This window comes from Notechis scutatus, chromosome 3, assembly GCF_049901735.1.
Source record: "Notechis scutatus isolate UNSWTSFEM ecotype Mainland chromosome 3, rNotScu1.2, whole genome shotgun sequence".
NCBI lineage: Eukaryota > Metazoa > Chordata > Lepidosauria > Squamata > Elapidae > Notechis > Notechis scutatus.
This window is the reverse complement of record NC_142011.1, coordinates 180028521-180048643: the sequence shown is the minus strand read 5'-3', so window position 1 is coordinate 180048643 and position 20123 is coordinate 180028521. Positions and strand designations below refer to the sequence as shown.

Genomic DNA, 20123 nt, shown 5'->3' with positions numbered 1-20123 from the left:
GTCTCTTCCCCAAACCCCAAAAACTTTAACCTTAGACTGTCTACTATTGACCTTACCCCTTTCCTAAGAGGTCTGTAGGGGGCATGCATAAGCACACCAATGTGCCTACCGTCCCTGTCCTATTGTTTCTTTTATTTTTCTTCTATGTATCCATGTATTCATAACTATGTTTTTACTTATACCTATTATCTTGTAAGCAATTGACAAACCAAATAAAATAAAATAAAAATATTTAAAGACACCTAATGTAGATTTTTAAAGAACAAAATGAATTCCATTGCCATGAACCCACCACATATACATAAAATCCATATTTTATCTTATACCTAATTACAGAAATAATTTTTATGCTGGGTTTGAAGGGCTTCGGCGACAGACAGAAATCCGCGATCATGCACAGTTTCTGTCTGGGCTCGCCGCTGGAGTGCCCCGAGCCGGCTGGTTTTGGGGCTAAGCCACCCCATAGAGGTGGTGAAGAGGGGGGAGACCGCCAGCAGGGTCGAGGAAAGCCGCATCTCTCCTCCTTAGCTGGCCATTACTCCCTTTCCCAAAGGCAGTTGCAGCGGTGGTCAGAAATGGCCACCACAAAGAAGAACTCGATCGGAAAAGAATGTGCAGGAGGAAGATAAGAAATGAAAGTTTTGGCTGACCGGGTTAAATTGTAAAAGCAACAACCAAGGTATCCTGGAATTTAAACTTACAAAAAATAACATCGCTCCCAAAGAAGAGTCGGAAGCAGCGAAGGAAAGTGAAAAGGGAAAGGCTTGGCTTTTTTTTTCTTCTCTCTCCTTCCCTATACTGACAACTAAGAGACTTAAATAAGAAATTGGAAAAATCCGCTTTGACATCAATAGGCAATTAAGCTGAAAATAAAACAAAATGCCAAAGGGATAATAAAGATTTCTGGACTTTAAAAACTTTCTTTTTCATAAGCAGGAAGGGAGAGAAAAAGAATAAGGGCAGGATCTGGAAGAGGGAGGAGACTGCCTGGAATTAAAAAGAATCTAAAGTAAAACTTCAACAAGACTTCTAAAAGATACATTTTAACTGAAACTTTGCAACTAAATAGTAACCCCAGGAAGAGAAAGTGAAAAACAAGAGCAAAAAATAAAAGGCTTGCATGTTTTTGGATTATTTGGTGATCTTTGGATTTTTGGTTATTATATTTGAATGACTAAAATCAATTGGGTGGTTGTTTAAAAATTTATACAATGGCACCACTTCTGGATGAATTGAAAATGGAACTTAACATATGATTAAAATGAGGGATAAAATAGTTAGTGTAATTTAGTGAAATGTTTGTGAATAAAATAAGTGAAATAAAATAAATGAGAAAATTGAATTAGGAAGCAACGGGAACATTTTAATTAGTTAATGTTTTATAAAATATAAGTGAAGAGGGGGGGGGAATTAACTATGGAAAGCTTATAATTGTTCCCATAGAAGTATTATATTTAATTGAAAAGTAATGTTAAAGATGTTAAGACTTTAATGAATATTAATATTAATGATAGAATTGAATTGGAATGGAATGTTGTTTTAATTATATACATTTATAAAAAAAATTCTTTTTTTAAGAATACAGTGTGTATTTTAAGAATGTACCAAGCAGAATCCGAATGGAAGTTATGTATTATATTGAATGTTACAACTTTAGGGAAAAGATATAAAGGCGTCATACTCCAATCAGTAACTACAGGAGAAATTTTGTTTAATGAGAAAAGATAATTAAGTAATTGAAACAGGACAGGATAAATAAGTAATTGAAACAGGACAGACAAAAAATATAAATACAATGATTTGAATTGAGATAATTAAAATAAAATTGAGAAAATTAAAAGAGGGGAGAAGCTATGCAGAAAATGTAAAATAGTAATAAGATATGGAATAGAATATAAAAATGAGCATGAACCTGAATTTGTGTCTGTACGAAGAAATGTAACCCGGGATTATGCTGCTTTCAAAAAAGATGTTTTATTTGCATTTTTTTTCTCTTTGTGAAAACTCAAATAAAATTTACAAAAAAAAAAAAAAAATTTATGCTTATCTAATTAGTAATTATACCCAAATGCTAAATCAATACAATATAACGTGTTAACAAATTACCTTGCTGTCTGTGCCATGTCTGTTTTTATTGTTTTGCAACTAAAAAGGTTGTTAGTACTTACCTGATACGCCCGTTCTCTGTGAGCTGCGATGAGCATCCAGCAGTGGGAGGTGCTTAGACTTAGATTGGATAGGCTGTCATTGGAGAATAGTCACTTTCATGTATTTTCCTAGATTGTTTTTTTTCTGTATTTTATGAATTAAGTATTACTTCTCATAATTTATTCAAATTAAATATTTAAAATTGCATAGCAGTAAGATGAAAATGAAATTTTGTAGTGACAAACGATATACAAGACAAGAAAATAGTAATATAAAGTGAAATATTTAGTACTCTTAGCTTTATACATATCACATTTATTCAAATTATGTTTTAGGAAACAATTCCTAGAAAGTATATTTCTTTATCTCTAATATTTTATTCCTAAAATATTTATAATACTAACTTGTTATCTTGCTACAAGTTCATAAAATTGATTGCTTTCTATATTGGACTGTAACCCACACATGGTTGGAAAAAATGATAAAACAACACATAGACTTTAAACCTGAGATTTTTTTATTGGGAATTATACCAGAAATATACAACAAAGAATTGAAATATTTGATTTTAAATCAAAAAAAATTTTTAACAACGGCTAGAATTTTATTTGCTAAGAATTGGAAAAATGAAAAAATACCTATGCAGGAGGAAATCATTAAGAAAATCATGGACTGTGCTGAAATGAGTAAATTGACATTTGAAATCAGAGAAGAAGAAGACAAACAATTTTATATGATATGGGATTTATTTTATCAATGGTTAGATAAAAAGACATGGTAAAGAAATAAATTAGGAAGCTTTACAATAAAAAAATCAATAGATTGATATAGAATACAATATAAAATATATAACCATTGGATGAATGTATAAGATTACAGTATAATGAAATTTAGAATATCTCGCATAAAATGATGGAAAAATAGTTCAGTCAAATGAATGATTAATGATTGATAAATACATAAAAATGTTAGATTGACAAGGTGAAAATTTATACAACTTATGAGTAATGGCAAAAGGATAGCACAAAAGATTGTAACCAACTGACACACTGTATGTATATAATTGAAAGATAGTTTTATGTTTTGTTTGTATGTTTCTTGTAAAAAATAAAAACTTCATAAAAAAATTGATTGCTTTCTCTTAAACTATGTCTCAAACTACAGGTAATCCTCAACTTATGACCACAACTGAGAACAAAATTTTTGCTACTAAGTGAAGCATTTGTTAAATTTGCCCCATTTTACTACTTTATGTGCCACAGCTGTTAAATGAATCACTACACTGGTGAAGTTAGTAACATGGTTGTTAAGTGAATCTGTCCTCCCTATTGACTTTGTCAGAAGGTCACAAAAAGTGAACACATGAACCTGGGACGCTGTAACTGTCATAAATATGAGTCAGTTGCTAAGCATTTGATTTTTAATCACATGTCTATGGAATACTGCAACAGTCTTAAATTTGAAAACTGGTCATAAGTTACTCTTTTCAGTGCCATTGTAACTTTGAGTAGTCACTAACTGAACTGCTATAAGTCAAGGACTACCTATATGTGATATTCCACTGTAAGAAGTATACAATAAGAAAGCAATTAATCTTGTTTTTACATACGTGACAAGGCATTCTGGATTTTCTGAATGCAGAATAGATATTCCAGGCAATCTTCTGTTATGTGCATCAGTAAACTAGCACAACTGACAAAGGGAAGACACAAATATTCATTCATTGTTATTAATCTGTACAACATTCCATTTCAGGATTTAGATCAACCTAGAATTTTTCTTCTAATATGTTAATTTTGTTTGAAAAAAATAATATTTAATATTTAATTAATTAATATTTAATAATACATTAATAAATATGTAAATATATTATAAAATAAATTAATAATTAATATAATGATTTGGCAGAAAGGGAATTTTACAGTATTAATAGGTTTTTTTACAATGGGGGAAGAAGAGATGCCATTAATGGCACCATAAAGAATTAATTGTCTTTGACAAAATAAATTGTAATGCAGAGTATACTTGGCTCAGGAAGCAGATAGACAAGTACATGTTGGAAAGTAAAGCATATTGTGAAGAAAAAAGTCCATTGATAAAAATGTACTATGATGTTCATGAAAATAATTGGAGACCATATATCTGCCATTCTAGATACTTATTTCAGAATCAGGCCACTTGACGTTTGCTGGTATGAACAATTTCAATCAGATGTAAACATATCAAAGCCATATGTGAACACCATCACATAGACCTCCATAATTGGATTATGAACCCAAGTGGAACTACTTAGCTGTAGAGAAGAGCTCTCTTTACTCATTCGAATCAAATTTGAATCACAGCCCTGAAAAAGAACTACTCAAAAATTCTGCACTTTTAGTAAGAAATCATACAGAAATTATTTCTGCTTTTGAATTTATTCTACCTTTATGGCTTAACTGTATATAAATTTAAGATCAGCATGAATTTAGAATGACAACTAGTTAACTACGAAACAACTTAAAATAATTCATAAAATGCTACATCCTTATAGTTTATTTTGCTCCAAATTTGTTGTTCAGTATAATAGCATGCCAACTGAAAACAGCGGGTAAGCACTGAAGTTTTCACAAACTACTTTTATGGAGAAGTAAAATTTGAATATAAATTCCTTATTAATCACACTGGCTGAGAGGATTTTTTCTGACTAACCCCGGATACAAGTAAAATAAGTGGAAATATCTTAGTTTAAATGAGAGTAACTTAAATGAGAATAACTCAAAATGTATAACCTTGTTTCAATTGCGTTCTCTAGTACAGATAGGGTTTATTTAGTGACTGTTCAAAGTTACAATGACACTCAAATAAGTTACTTAGATGTAGGACTACTGCAGCATTCCCACAGTCGTGTGATAAAAATTTGGGCACTTGGCAACGGGCATGTATTTACAATGATTGCAGCATCCCGGGTTAATGTGATCACCAATAGCGAACCTCCCAAGAAAAGTCAACGGGGGAAACCATTCACTTAAAAACTGCATAATTCACTTTTTTATAAATGTAGTGATTCACTTAACCATGGCAAAAAAGATAATAAAATTGCTTATGACTTATTTATTTTGTAATTTATATGCCACTATCTTATTATCCAAAACAATGTAACAACTACCTTGCTAAGTAACATAAATTCTGATCCCAACTGTAGTCGTAAGTTGAGAACTATCTGTAATGCTAAGTAGTTGTGAATATAAAAATACAGTGTAATAATATAATCTTTAATGTTATAAACTGTTATCTAAATTACCTTATAAATAGCAATGAAAAAATACTAATCCTGTCTAAGTGATATTCACTTACCAGCTACCTATTATATTATACCAACCTAAAATATCATATAATTTATTTCAGCATTTATTGTATTACAAGGTATTTTTTCAAGATTATATGTATGGAGAATGGTTCTCTGGTTTCATTCATACTAAAGGAAACTTGAGGATAAGAGTCTGCAATTATCTAACGATGCTACTGTTTAATAACAGACACTGAATGCAGAGCAAATAATTACAGTACTGCTTTATTTACTTATAAGGCATTCCAAACCTCATTAAATGCTATCAATTCAATCCTTTCTTTGCTGTACAGAGCAAACCGAGATTGTGTTAAAATGAAAAAAATAAACCTTATGGTTAACTGACATGGTATCAAAATCTGACCTGGGCTTGGCTAGTCTAGTAAAGAGAAGGACCAGACTTAAAGTTACAATAGCACTGAAAAAAGTGACTTACAACCACTTTTCACCTTTGCAGCATCCCCAATCTGCAGCATCCCCAATCTTAAAACCTTTGCAGCATCCCCAGGATCATGTGATCAAAATCCAGATGCTCAGCAATATGGTTCATATTTATGACTGTTGCTATGTCCGGAGGTCATGTGAAGTCAATGGAAAGCCAAATTCATTTATCCAGGTTACTTACATTTCAACTCTCAAGATTCACTTAACAACTGAGGCAAGGAAGGTTGTAAAATGGGGCAAAATTCACTTAACAAATATCTCACTTTAACAGCAGAAATTTGGTTGTAAGTTGAGGACCACCTGAACCAGACTTTTTCTCCAGAATATTAGGAGTGAAGCCACGGTGCTTTCATTTAAAGCTGATCAAGATCGTAAGACAGCTCTTTGTATTGCATATCACAGCTGCAGATCAATATAGTGTAATATGTTGTTGATGGTGTTATTAATAATAGACTAGCTTACATAAAAAAGGCATATTTGCATTGTAGTTAAGGCACCAGATTAGAAACCGGAAGACCATGAATTCTAGCCCTAACTTAAGCACAAAGCCAGTTGAATGATCTTGGGCCAGGCACTTTCTGTCAACCCTAGGAATAAGGCAATTACAAATCATTTTTGAAAAATCTTGCTAAGAAAACCACAGGGACTTATTCAGGCAATAATTGGGAGTCAAAAAAATGACGATAGGAAAGGAGACCCATCATTACATAAAGTACACATAAGCTTATAAAGTACACATAAGCCTATTCAGGATATGCAATAGAAAGGTTAATGGCATCCATAATCAGAAGCAGCACACTGGAATTGCTCAATTCTATAAATATTTTCATATGCTTTGGTTTCATTTTCTTAAATATTTACTTGTATAAGAACATGGAGGAGACTAGAAAACTGAAAGCTTGTTGTCAATTTTCATAAAGTATTTTTTTAATGCTGGTCTGTGACCATAATAAAAACTGAATTGAACTGTATTCTCTCCAGAATATAACTACTGAATACAAGAGTACAAGACTAGACTACTTCCATATCCATAAGTAGAAATACAAAGGTGCTTCTTCAAGAGGCAACTGGACTTTCTTGTTTTTCTTTGAAGACATTTTTCTTCTAATTTCTCCATTCCCACCATCCAGTCAGAGCTGAAGAAGCTTCTTGGATGAGAAGTACAATATCTTCAAAGTAAAAACAAGAAAGTCCAGTTTCCTCCAAGAAAAGCACCTTTGAGACAACCATGATCTGGAGCACCTGAGAATCTTCATAGACTTTTAGCTATGTACTTGGGATGAACACCCTTCGAATGGTGTGGGAGTATGAACGGATTTCCAGAAAAAATTGAAGACTACAGGAAGCATTTGTACATTGATTTGAGATGCAGAAAACACAGACTCATCCCCAACAGCCTGCACCTGACTTCAACAGTGATGGGACACAGGGCAGAAAACATACTGCAGCCAAGAAGGCTCCACACCCATTTCCACTATTCAGGTGACCCCAAGGACACAAATAAACCTCCAAGGGACCTCAACAACTCTCTAAAAGATTGCAAATGACCAGCTGTCTGCAAGGAATATAAATCTTCCATTCCCATCATCCACTCAAAGCTGAAGAAGGTTCTTGGATGAGAAGTGAAACGTCTTCAAAGAAAAAATATGAAAGTCCAATTGCCTCCTAAAAAAGCACTTTTGGGACAACCATGACAAGGATGACTTAGAATCTCCATAGATTTTGTGTTAGACAATTAACCTTCCTTTTAGCAACCCCCAAATTTTGGAACGAATTTCCTCAAGGAATATTGGGCACCCTCTGACCTTGTATTTTGAAGGCATTTTCCCTAGTAATGTATGCTTATTATATTTTTAATATTCTGATTACTGGTATTTTCTGTTTGTGCTTCACGTTCAGATTTTTTTTTATTTACTCATTTAGTGTCCATCCAAAGTACAAGGTATTAGTAATGAAAAAATGATACAGGTGTATTTTTCATCTGTAATTGTCAAGTAAAATAACAAAATTTACTGAAATCTAGAGGTATTATGGTATTCTTTAGAAGGTAAATGAAAATTAATTGGAAATAGTTTATATTTTAGCATATAAATATGCAAATCATTATATTCTACATTTTTATACTATAGTATAACTTAAGTTCTAAAAATAGTATTGCATCTTGTGCTTGCCTTTTTCAATGACTTGAATTCTATCCTATTAACTATTATGACATAAGATTGAAGAAGTGGATGACTACATAAGATTTAGGAATTCAATTTAAGCCAATATTCCATATTGAGAGACAGCAAAAAAGCTGCATATCCATTAAACAAGGAATTTACTTTTGTGCTTCTAAAAGAAAAAAAACTGGAAACATTTAACCAAACTAATAAAAGATGATTTGAATTATAATATAATATTTTTGATAAGACTTTTACACAACAGGAGTTGTAATTCTTCATTTTGAAGAAAGCAGAGTGGCAAAGACAGATTCCACATGCAAAATAATCCCAACTGCTGCAATTTAGCTTTGAAAAGGGCTAATGGCTGCAAACTCTTTAAACCACATTGATACAACTCAGCTATGATATAAATAGCTGGTATTAGCATAATTACATACCATAAATTCTGAATTTGTGCCTTATAGGATTCTAATATCCTTACATTGTAAAAAAGTTGTAACCTAACATTAACTGCCAAAACTGTATGAGCAAGCTATATTAATATCTCATATAATAACACACCTCATATTGACAAGAAAGTGAAAAAAAAGTATGCAGGTTGGGAAAGATAAAAGTATATTTTAAAAGCCATAATGGAAAAACTGTAGATACTTAATGTTTTTTCTATTGTATATATTGTACATTTCTCCATCACTGTTTAATCTATGTATTAATTTATAATGAAGAAGAGCTAAATAGGAGAATTTATGATAATTGCAGGTAACTGCCAGTATTACTTGTTCATATTGTTTCATGTTCTTTTAAAAAAATTAGAAAAAGTTTCTATAGAAAACTTTTTCTATAGAAAAGTATGACACCAAAATTACATAAAAAACATTATCTCCATGTTTCCTGTTAATTTTTCTATACTTGAACTTGTACAGCTTTCAAGTGATTTTCGTGTTCTCTGCTTTATCATTTCTACTAGATTTCTACTATTTAATTAATACCTATAGTATAAAGGACATATAAAGGTATTGTTGTTGTTATGTTGTTGTTAGTTTCGAAGTTGTGTCCGAACCATTCCTCCAGGCCTTCCTGTCCTCTACCATCTTCTGGAGTACATTTAAGCTCACGCCTACTGCTTCAATGACTCCATCCAGCCACCTCATTCTCTGTCGTTCTTTTCTTCTATTGCCCTCAATCTTAACCCAGCATTAGGCTCTTCTCTAGTGAGTCTTTCCTTCTCATTAGGTGGCCAAAGTATTTGAGTTTCATCTTCAGTATGTGGCCTTCTAAAGGGTTGATCTCCTCTAGGACTGACCAGTTTGATCACCTTGCAGTCCAAGGGATTCGCAGGTTTAGGGACATTAAAGCCTCAGATTCAAAGGAAATTGTTGTGATAGACAGTGAAAAGTCATACACCAAAGAGATCCAAAGGGATTAATGCAGGTGATGGTTGTTACAGCATGTCCTTGAAAAGTAGTGTTGTGTGAAGATAAAATGAAGGGAAACCTTGAACTCTTTAAGAAAAGCCAGACCTGGGGAAACTAATAATGATGATTCCCTGCTTTAACTTTTTCCCACTGCCACCTTTTCGGATAATTATTCTCTTAGAAGACCTTCTTTCTAAGGATAGTCAAACTTGATGCTGCATTTATCATAAAGGTTGTGCTTTCACAGCTGATATATTGCTTTATTTTTAAAAGGAACTGTCATTTCTTGTAGGCAAACTTGGGTCAAACTGGAAAACTGTGAGGAATTTTTTTAACATTATCAGAAGTAGCACCAATAGGCATTTTCTTCCTCTGTTATTAGATGCAAAGAAGATTCAGAACAGGACCAAAATGAGAGAAGATAATTATAGAGAAGTTATGTTATAATGAATTATAGTGAAGCATAGTTTATTCTGTATTCTTATTTTCATTGACATTTCTTTTTGCAGTCCTTGGATCAACTACTTGTCTGGAAGAGGAAGAACAAAATAAGCTCATTTAACAAGCATCACAAATGCGTTTTTCTCCTATAGATAAAAGTGGAACAAACATATTTTAATCATAATGACATCATAGATTTATATGCATTGTGACCATTTAATCTCTATTAAAGAAATCCATACACTCAACAGTGAGTGTTTGAATCTTAACTATAACCTATAAATCAGGGTTGTCCAACTCCATTTCATTGAGGACTGCATCAGGTTGTTTGAATTTGGGGGGTCAGCATCAAGGTTGTGTTGACCTTGGGAGGTAGGGAGCGTGGCCAGTTTAACATCACTCATGTCAGGAGCACCTGTGATGGCCCAGGTGGGGCTGGGGGGATCCTCCTACAGCCCTCTGCCAGCGAAAATAGAGTTCTGTTTTCATTGGCAAAGGGCTGCAGGAGGCCATTGTGGCCAAAAACAGACCCTGGGGAGCTGTGTGCAGCCCTCTGCCAAGGTACGGCGAGCCGGTCTTTTGAGGTTTCCAGGGTGACCCCACAGGCCAAATCTAAGCACCTCTGCTATAAATCAGTGTTTTTCAAACTTTGCAACTTTTAAGGTGTATGGACTTCAATTCCCAGAATTTGTCAGTCTGGGCAACTGAAATCCATGTTTTACAACATAAAGCAGTATAATCATTTCAAATTGAATCTCTTTTGGTGCTCTAGTAACTTCATTTTCTAAAAAAACAAACCAAGAAAAAAAACTGCATAAAGCTGTATTAAGAATATATTTGTATTTCTTATGTTTTGTGAAGAAAAAGTCACAAAAATTATCATATTCCAAAGACAAAAAATGGTAAGGATTGAATCTACATTTTTATGGTAAGCTGTCTAATTGGCTGAGTAAACAAACACCTTTATTTCTTTTAAATAAATATATCTGACTGCATGTGATTGCGTAATCTGGTTCTATATTGGATAAATTTTGCTAATGTAAGAATGTTTAATAAGATACTACCAATTTAATATAATTTCTTAGAATTTTTTATCTCTCATCTTTGTTGCTTATAAGAGCCAAATAATGTATTGCAAAGATATGATAAATGCAGCACAACAAGATGAAAATAGCTTTTTTTTTGGATCAACCTATTATATTTAATCTCTGGTCACATCCTTTGTAGTATTTTTAGAATTATACATATTTATATCCTTAGTCTTTGTCCAAATCAGAAAAGTATATAATTTAAAAATAATCAGACTGTGAAAGTACAAGCAACTGCTATTGTCCAATGTGAAATTGAATGAGAAATCAATATAATGGGTTTGCCTTTTTTTCCCCTTTTTGTAGTTTGGGGATGTTTTTACAGTCTGTATAGTCTTTAACCATAATTGGGATTCCTAAAGGTGCTTTTTCACGAGGCAACTGGACTTTCTTATTTTTCTTTGAAGACATTTCCTTTGTCATCCAAGAAGCTTCTTCAGCTCTGGCTGGATGATAGGAATGGAAAGATTTATACGTCTTGCAGACAGGTGATCATTTGCATTCTTTTAGGGAGTCACTGAGGAAACTTGGGGAGTTTATGTGTGCTGTCAGGGTCACCTAAGTAGCGCAAATGGGTGTGGAACCTTCTTGGAACTGTTGAAAGGACTGTGTTATTTTTTTCTCCCTCTGTACAATTTTGACATAGATGGCCTCTTACCACTCTTTCAAACCAGTGGTCCTCTCTATCCAAAATCTGGAGTTTGCTCTCCTAACAAGTGGCAGATGGACTTCTGAATCTTGTCCTGATGGGTTTGTTTTTCTATGTTGTGCCATGTGTTTATGAAGTGGTTGTTTTGTTTCCCTAATGTACAGATCTGCACACGGCTCACCTTGAGCCACAGAACAGCATCAAACCCTTCAGAATACAAAGCCCAGCCTAAGCCCAGTCCAGCCAAGTACCATAGCGCAAAGAAAGACTCCAGAAAGTCCCAGTCGCCACAGGAAGCTCCAGAAATGCACTGCAAAACCATTGCCCAGGAAACTTTGTTGGCCTTTCCAGCCCAGCTGTTCTTAGTGCCCTGCATTCTGCCACCCTAGCTAAACTCATGCATGAACTGGAAAAGAAAGCCTTGTGCATCCAGCAACTGCCTCACCAAGGGCCAATGAGGCATGTTTGGTTAGCACTGGGACCAAGTGGATGGTGAAGGTCACAAAGGGCAGGACCTCAAGGGCAAAATTAAGAGGAGACAAGTGGATGAAAGCAGGTGAAGCATTTTTGTGCTTGTAGGTGCAGACCGGCTGCCCTGTGCCCAAATTCTGAGCAGATGACTGCAGGGACACTGCAACCTGGTCATAAGTCCTTTTATTCAGTGCTACCATAAATTTGAACAGTTGTTGAACAAATGGACATAATTTGAGGACTACCTGTACCGAGATAGCAGCTGAACTCCTCAGAGAATTAAAGGATAATTTCTATTGGTTTCCAACATACAAACCGAAAAAGAATTGCTCAGATTAATAGCTGAAACAAAGATAAAGTATTTAACGAATTCCAAATCCTACTTATTGCATATGCCATCAGAAAACGTGAATAGTTAAACGTTAAAGTTTTTATCACAAAGTAAAAAACCAATGTCATACTTTTTAATTGTCATAGGTGTGAATTTAAGATGAAAACTAAGATGTTAACATCAAAAGAAATTTCACCTCAGTTACCATATTAATAACTTTAATGAAGCAGAAATGGGAATCATGTGAATGAAGAAGTACATATAGAACTTTTCTAGAAATGAATGAAGTTCAGTGCTTGAAGCAAAGCATACTGGAGAATAAAAAAAGTAAAGAACTCTCTATGCATGTATGTATATGTAGCTGTACACGTGCGTGACAGAAATATCCTGGGATTAGTTTTACTAAATTAGTTTCAATGAATGCAATAGTATTTGTCTTTTTTACTATCATATATAATAATCTTGAACTTAAACTTGTTTCAAATAAAATTTTCAAATATAACATGAAGAAATAATGTATAGCAATTAGACAGAAAAAAATGACAACTCAATTTTAATTATTTTAAATTAAAATTATTTTAATTTGCAAATCTTTGGTGTTACTATGAGCCTGCTTTCAATGTGTGTGGGGACATAACACTACCCTTTTCCAATTAAAAAAAAAACCCACTGGATTTAAAATACTGAAAATAGAAGCTGTATTATGAAAACAAAAGCAAAAATAACAGGTCATCAGCAATATTTAGAACTATTGGAATTCATGTAAAATATTATTTTCTCCGTTAAATTAAAGATTGCCATGATGAGAGCATAATTTAAAATATTGCAAGCTTGACCAATGCGCTTGCTGGTATTAACTGCAGATATTGGGAGTATTTCTGGATTAGTATGAAGATGAATAAGTGGATTTAAAAGGTCTCTAATGAGTGAGAAAGAAAGAGGGAGGGGAGGAGAAAGCTGTTTAAATTATTTAATTATTTGAAATCTCTAATTTTATTCTAATCTGTTAATATATAAAATGTAAACTCTACCTTGTAATGAACACCAGCTTTCCATTTTGTATATTTGTAATAGGAAACAAATCCTATTACCATCCAACCCCATCCCTGAAATGGAGGGGGGGGTGAACTTTCAAGTGAAATGCTCATAAACATTTGTAGCATATAGACTTAAATTGAATATATGGTATCCCCCAAATTTCACTAATGTTACCTTTTTCATCCTGAAAAATCAGTTTGATTTAATAACTGACAAAAGATTATAGCAATTGTATATAGGTTTACAAGTATTTTTTAAATAATGCAAAGTAGTTATTTAATGCAAATAAAAATGATTAAAATTCTAGCAACCGCCTTAATTCATCTAAATGTAGTATATTCATTACTTCTTATTAAAATTCTGCCCTTTGACAAAGTCAAAACTAGCATTAATTTTAATGAGGATTTCCCTTGAATAATATTAAAGAGATAACTTGAACTTTATTTCTGTTAGAGTACACAAGTGAAATGTTTGAAAAAACTGAACTTAGATTATAACATTTCAAATACTGCATTAAGCCTGTTGCAATCTCTGTAAATTTCTGTTTATGTGGTTATTTTTTAACTCTTCTTACAAAAGTGTAGATCAAAGTGTTATAATAGAATATGCATATACTTCTGTATGTGTAGCTGTATGTATTTCTCTGTATGTATGGATATACCCATTATTTTTAATTGCTTTGATCAACCTAATATTTATTAATTCGTCATCCAAAACTAGTATTCATTTTATTTTACAGTAAAGTGAAACCTTTCTTTACAAGTAAATATGCTTTTTTGCATGAAGTATTTGCCTTACCTGAATAGATCATTATATCTTCAAAAATGTTAGTTGAATTTCTGCAACAATAAAAAAGGTATTTGTATAGCACAAAATTCAGTGGTAAAATTGTTAGTAGATTCTATCAATCTACTCTCTCAGGGCCATAGAGTTGTACAGGCCCATTTAGACCAAGTTACTCAGTGGGGGAATCCACATTAAGACAAAACTGTTGGTGTTTTGCTTCAAGACATAAATGAAAGGGAATCCATACCTCATTCATCCTACCTTTTTTCTACCCCTATTGTATCACATCTGTGTTTTCATATTAAGAGTTTAATGTGCAGTCCTTAGTGCTCTCTGAGCTTTTTTTTTTTTTTTTTTGAGACATTTCATTAACAGACTAGGTAACTATCAGTGTTACTTAATTTGGTAATGAAATGTCTGCAAGAAAATGACCAAGCTTAGAGAGTACTAAGGACCCCACAGTCCAATCCTCAGCTATATTGTCTTTTAATTTCAGAAGAAGATAGCCAATGGAAGATACAAACTCAAGGTTAACCTCACCAAACTTGATTGCAGGAAATACGACTTCAGCAACAGAGTGGTCAATGCCTGGAATACTCTACCTGACTCTGTGGTTTTTTTCCCCAAACCCCAAAAACTTTAACCTTAGACTGTCTACTATTGACCTCACCCCTTTCCTAAGAGGTCTGTGCATAAGCGCACCAACGTGCCTACCGTCCCTATTGTTTCTTTTATTTTTCTTATATGTACCCATTTCATGTATTCATACCAGGCATGATATTCCCCTCTGAAAAAAAAATCGGGGCCGGCCAAAAGAGACCCCCCACCGCGCGCCAAGAAATCGCTGCCCAGCTCCCTTTTCCTGCCGCTCAGCGGCCTCCGCTCGCACCACCCGCCCGCCTCGCTCCGCACCGTGCTCGCACCACCCGCCCGCCCGGGCTCCGCCCGGGCTCCGCTCGCACCACCCGCCGCTCGCACCGCCCGCCCGCCCGGCTCCGCTCGCACCGCCTGCCGCTCGCACCGCCCGGGCTCCGCTCGCACCGCCCAGGCGATTCCCCAAAAAATCAGAATTCCGATTTTAATCGGAAGAATATCATGTCTGTCATACTTATATCTATTATATTGTAAGCGATTGACAAATCAAAATAAATAAATAAAATAAAAAAATAAAAAATAAACGGAAGAGTAAAAGCAAACACAAAAGCTGTAAGTTGGTTAATGGGGAAAGCTGCATCCAACTAGTTACCAAGAATTAAGCTGATCTTTAATTTGTTCATCTTATTACTCATATTTAAGCATTAATTAATGTATAGGAAAGCTATGAACTTTATTACCCAATTTTCTTTATTTTTCAGTGAATGGATTAACAGGAACCATTTTAGCACTCCTTTCCACAGTGTACTTTATGCACAAGTTTTTACTTAAGATCTTTTATTTTCCAACACCCAAAAGATTTAGTTTAAATTAAATTCACCATGCCCAGCTTTATAGATCAGTCCATAATTGAAGTTATATTTTATTTCATTATATTAGTGAACATCCCAGCAAGACCAATAGAAGGTGTAATTTTGCATACATTCATTCATGAAAACAGAATGACTGCCTCTAAGGATATCTGTCTGTCATCACAATAATTTAAGAAAAAATGTAACTAAGTACTGCACATATATTGTATTAATTTTCAGCATTGATTTTGGGTTTGCATATGGAATTATACCCTACTTTTTATCTATTTCAGTTGACATTTTGCAAAGATACATTTATTCACTCCAAAAGAAACATGCCACTGAAGCACCCAAAAAAGGATTGTTTGTGATCCTTCTACTGGTTCCTTCTTCTGGTAACAACCAATTCTGGTATCGATCTGTTTGCTTTTGGTTACACGAAAAGTACTTATAAACCTTTTTAAAGACCTTTGCTGTCATAGAGAAAGAAGCCTAGAAAATTTTGAGGATCAGAGCCCACAAGGAAACAACATTCAGTCCAAAAACATATTACACAAACACACATCCAAAAGTATATCCAAGCGGTTGGAATGGATCAGGTCCAGTAGGTAGTTAATTCACTTCTCCCATGCATAAATATGACTTCTTTTCCTGTGTAATAATGCAGCTTATTTAACCATACTGAATCTGTGAAGCTTCTGCTGCTAGCCAATTGGTAAGGGTGAACTAAGTTTTTGTAATGAGATAGATTTATTTGTTTATAAACAATCTGGCAATCACTAATTACAATTTAAATTATTTTTTCCAATCCTGGGGAATTCTCAACTTTTAATATTGTTATAATTTCCATCTTAAAATCACAACTATATTTTAATTTCAAAACTATATCACAGACTAGCTCAATAACCATGCTTCGCTACAAAACTATGTGGTCAGGCTTAGTTTTTTGGGAAGAAAATAAGGGTGGTGGGGGGATTCTGCCTCTGCCTACCAACATCCATTGGTATTTATTGGGCTAGTGTCCTGTCAGTGTGTGAGAGTTGAGGACTGTTTGGAAACTGAAACAGTATTTGCTGTGAGAGCAAGGAGACAGCAAGAAGCCTGGGCATGGCTTAGGTCAACTTTCTGTACTAAAGCTGCTTGGTGCTGTGAAACTAAAACTGAAACTGAAACTCCTCTCCTCTACTTGTGTTTTCCAGATTTCTTTTCAGGTGAGGAGGGAGAGTAGAACTCTTTAGCATCAGAGCATGTTAATAATAATATACAAAATACTAATGCTCTGACAATCATTTCAAAAATCCTTTCTTAGTGAGCACCTAGAAACCAAAAGGAACATACATGCCAAATTTCAAGTTTGTAGGCTTTATGGTTCTGGAGATTTTGTGATGATGCTTGAGTGGTATTTCACTTTAAAAAAAAAAGTTTTATTTTCAAGACAAACAATACATAAATACACAAAAACACAAAACATAAAAACATAAAAAATCTCTTTTCTGAAAGTTGCTTGGTCCCGGGTTAAAACTCTTGGTACAGACACAAGTTCAGTTTCATATTCATTTTACATACCATTTCATATCTTATTAACATTTTCAATTTTCTATATAACTTCTCCTCTCCTTTAAATTTTCTCAATTTTTTTTCCTCCTCTCAATTCATATCCTAATATTTATTATTCTTTGTCTGTTCTATTCCAGCCAATCATTTATTTATTTTTCTTTAAAAAAAAAAAGAAGAAATACTTCTCCTGTACACTATATGGAGTATGATGCCTTTATCTTTTTCCCTTATATTTATAGTACTTAATATAAAATACATAACATACATTGGGATTCTGTCTGGTACATTCTAAAATTATACTATATAATCAAAAATAATACAAATCTATTCATTAGTATTGATATTCATTCATATCTTAGACGTTTAACTCATTACTTTTCAATTAAATCACATACTTTTATGAGAGCCCTATTTTTCATAATTATCCCCCCCCCACATCACATATTATAGCTCAATATTTCGTTGAAATGTTTCTCCTTCTTCTACTTCAAATCTCATTTCACAAAATTTTTTGCTAGTATACCATGTTCTAATCATTAATTTTAACAATCATGTATATCTTAAACATTTTATCCATTTCAATTGAATATCATGCCTTTGTGGGAACACTTATGCTCTCCACGATTATTACCCCCCATATCACAATCTTGAATCATATTTCATTACAGTACTCTCTTTTTCTTAACAAAAATTTCACTTATTTATGTTAGATATTTTATCACATTTTAAGCTACATATTATTTCTAATTTTCTATAATTACTTCTAAATACAGATATAAAAATGCAATCTTATGTACCTTTCTAGAATCCCATTAACAATAAGATCTATCCATTATCTCTGAAAAACTTTTGCTTCTTAATATCTTGCTCCCCACCATTAGAGCTTCTCATCCCTTCCTTTCTCCCTTGCTTCTTCTTCTCCTTGTCCTCTTTAATCCCTTGTCTCTCCACCTCCCTTTTATTCTGCTTTCCCCCTTTCTGTTGTTTCTTAGAATAATGTCCCTTTTTCACCTTATTCTTCTCTTTTTGGGCTGTTTTTTCAGATCTTAAAGACCTCTTTTCCTTTTTCTCTTGCTTTTTCCCGTCTCCAATCAAAGTCCTTTTTTCATCAAAGATGGCTTCTTCTTCTTCTTTGTCCCCATCATCCTCATTCTGCTTCGCATAAATATAAACCGCCATTTCTAAGTATTGAAAAATAGTGCCAAGTCCATCTTCCCCTCCTTGTTTTTCTCTTTCATATTTTTGATATATAAGTTCCAATCCATCCACAGGTGATGCCATTGTGTAGAGAAAAAGTTTTTCCAAACAACCACCCAGATGATTTAATCAGAAATAATTTCCAAAGGTTCCAAAATCACCAAACAATCCAAACAGACTGTTTCTTTTAAATACCTTCTTCTTCTTCTTCTTCACTTTTTCTTTCTGAGGTTAAAGTAATCACAAATCCTTTTCAAATATATTTTTTGGAAGTTTTTAAACTCTTTGCAATTCTAGGCAATCTTCTCATTTTCAAATTTTGCTCTGATTTTTTTTTCACTCTCCCTTCCCACTCACAGCCAAAAAGATTTTTTTCCCCCCGCTGTCACTTAGGAAGGAGAGTAGAACAAAGGAAAAAAAACTTTCCCCTTTAGGGTATTCGCAGCTTGTGGCTCTCACAAGAAACAATATATCCTTAACAGCTTTCAAGGTTCCAAATCACTTTCTCCCGTCTTGTCCCGGTTAAAAGCACCTTTCACTTTCTCCAGCTTTCTCCCTCCTGCACTTGCTTACCCGGCTGCAGCTTTCTTCGTGGTGGCCATTACTGACCGCCGTTCCTCCGCCTCGGGAAAAGGGAGTTTAGCCGCTGGGGAGGGGGTTTGCGGCACCCCCAAACCCCTTGCCAGATCCCCCCTGTCTTCAGCTGCCTCTACGGGGCAGCTATATCCCCCAGATCCAAATGGATCGGGGGAACCTTGGTGGCGACGCAGCAGGACTCGCGGTGCAAAATCCTACCGCTGCCGAAGGCTAGCAAACCGGAAATTCGAGTGGTATTTCACTTTTATACATATAGATTCCTCAGTAAAAAAAAAAAAAAAAAGACATTTTTACAATGTTGATTTAATCGTGACCAAACAGTATTATGATGGATTTATTCAGTCTCTCCTATTTGGCGCTCCTATTTCTCAACTGGATAATATTGGATATTTCTTAACAGTGAAAAAAAACTGTGAAAAGAGTTGAATTCAGTTCTCCAGGAGTGGCTAGCATTGCATAATAAATACATAATAAAATATGCATTCACTGCAGTTAATCAGCTTGTAGCTTTGCAACAATTAACTGTGCTTTGCGCTATAAAATCTCAGTCATACTTTCTAGTCTGTTAATACATGCTCTTTCAATATGGTTATTACAGCGTGATGATCACGTTTTCGTTCAGGATCTGAACAGGACAGTGTTTTTATTCAGATGTAATTCAGTCTATTCAGTGGATTCTATTAGACACATTAGATTGTACTATATATTACTGGTACTCATTATGATCCCTGCTGAAAGCACTTTGGTCAGCATGAGCCAGCTTAAACAGTAGCTTTGTCAATTGAAAAATCTGGCAACCTTATATGTAACGACAACCCTCCTCCCAATTTCTTTTGGCTTAAAAATGTATTTAACTTCCCTAATACATAAAATTATTTTCAAACTATAGTACATCTTGTTAAATCATTACAAAATGTTGCAAGTTATAACTAGACATCACCTATCTCAGAGTGCTATGTATATAATCATTGAACATAAATTCATTACTTTTCAAAATTTAAATTCTTGCTCATCACATTTATT

General features: G+C 34.0%; 1 protein-coding gene across 13 annotated transcripts in view; it reads right to left on the bottom strand.

The window, feature by feature from the left end:
* RALYL (RALY RNA binding protein like) overlaps positions 1-20123 on the bottom strand; it is a 231740-nt gene that overhangs the window by 197916 nt on the left and 13701 nt on the right. For 4 of the 13 annotated variants that reach the window (XM_087961955.1, XM_087961957.1, XM_087961961.1 and 1 more), the window contains one exon: positions 14317-14357. The exons of 4 other annotated variants lie outside the window; for them this stretch is intronic. In XM_087961955.1, the coding sequence (XP_087818081.1) occupies positions 14317-14329 (13 nt within the window). In that variant the 5' untranslated portion in view covers positions 14330-14357. Of the gene's footprint in view, positions 1-3757; positions 3895-14316; positions 14358-20123 lie in introns of those variants that run through there. 5 more of the 13 variants (XM_087961954.1, XM_087961952.1, XM_087961953.1 and 2 more) reach the window with 5 other exon arrangements.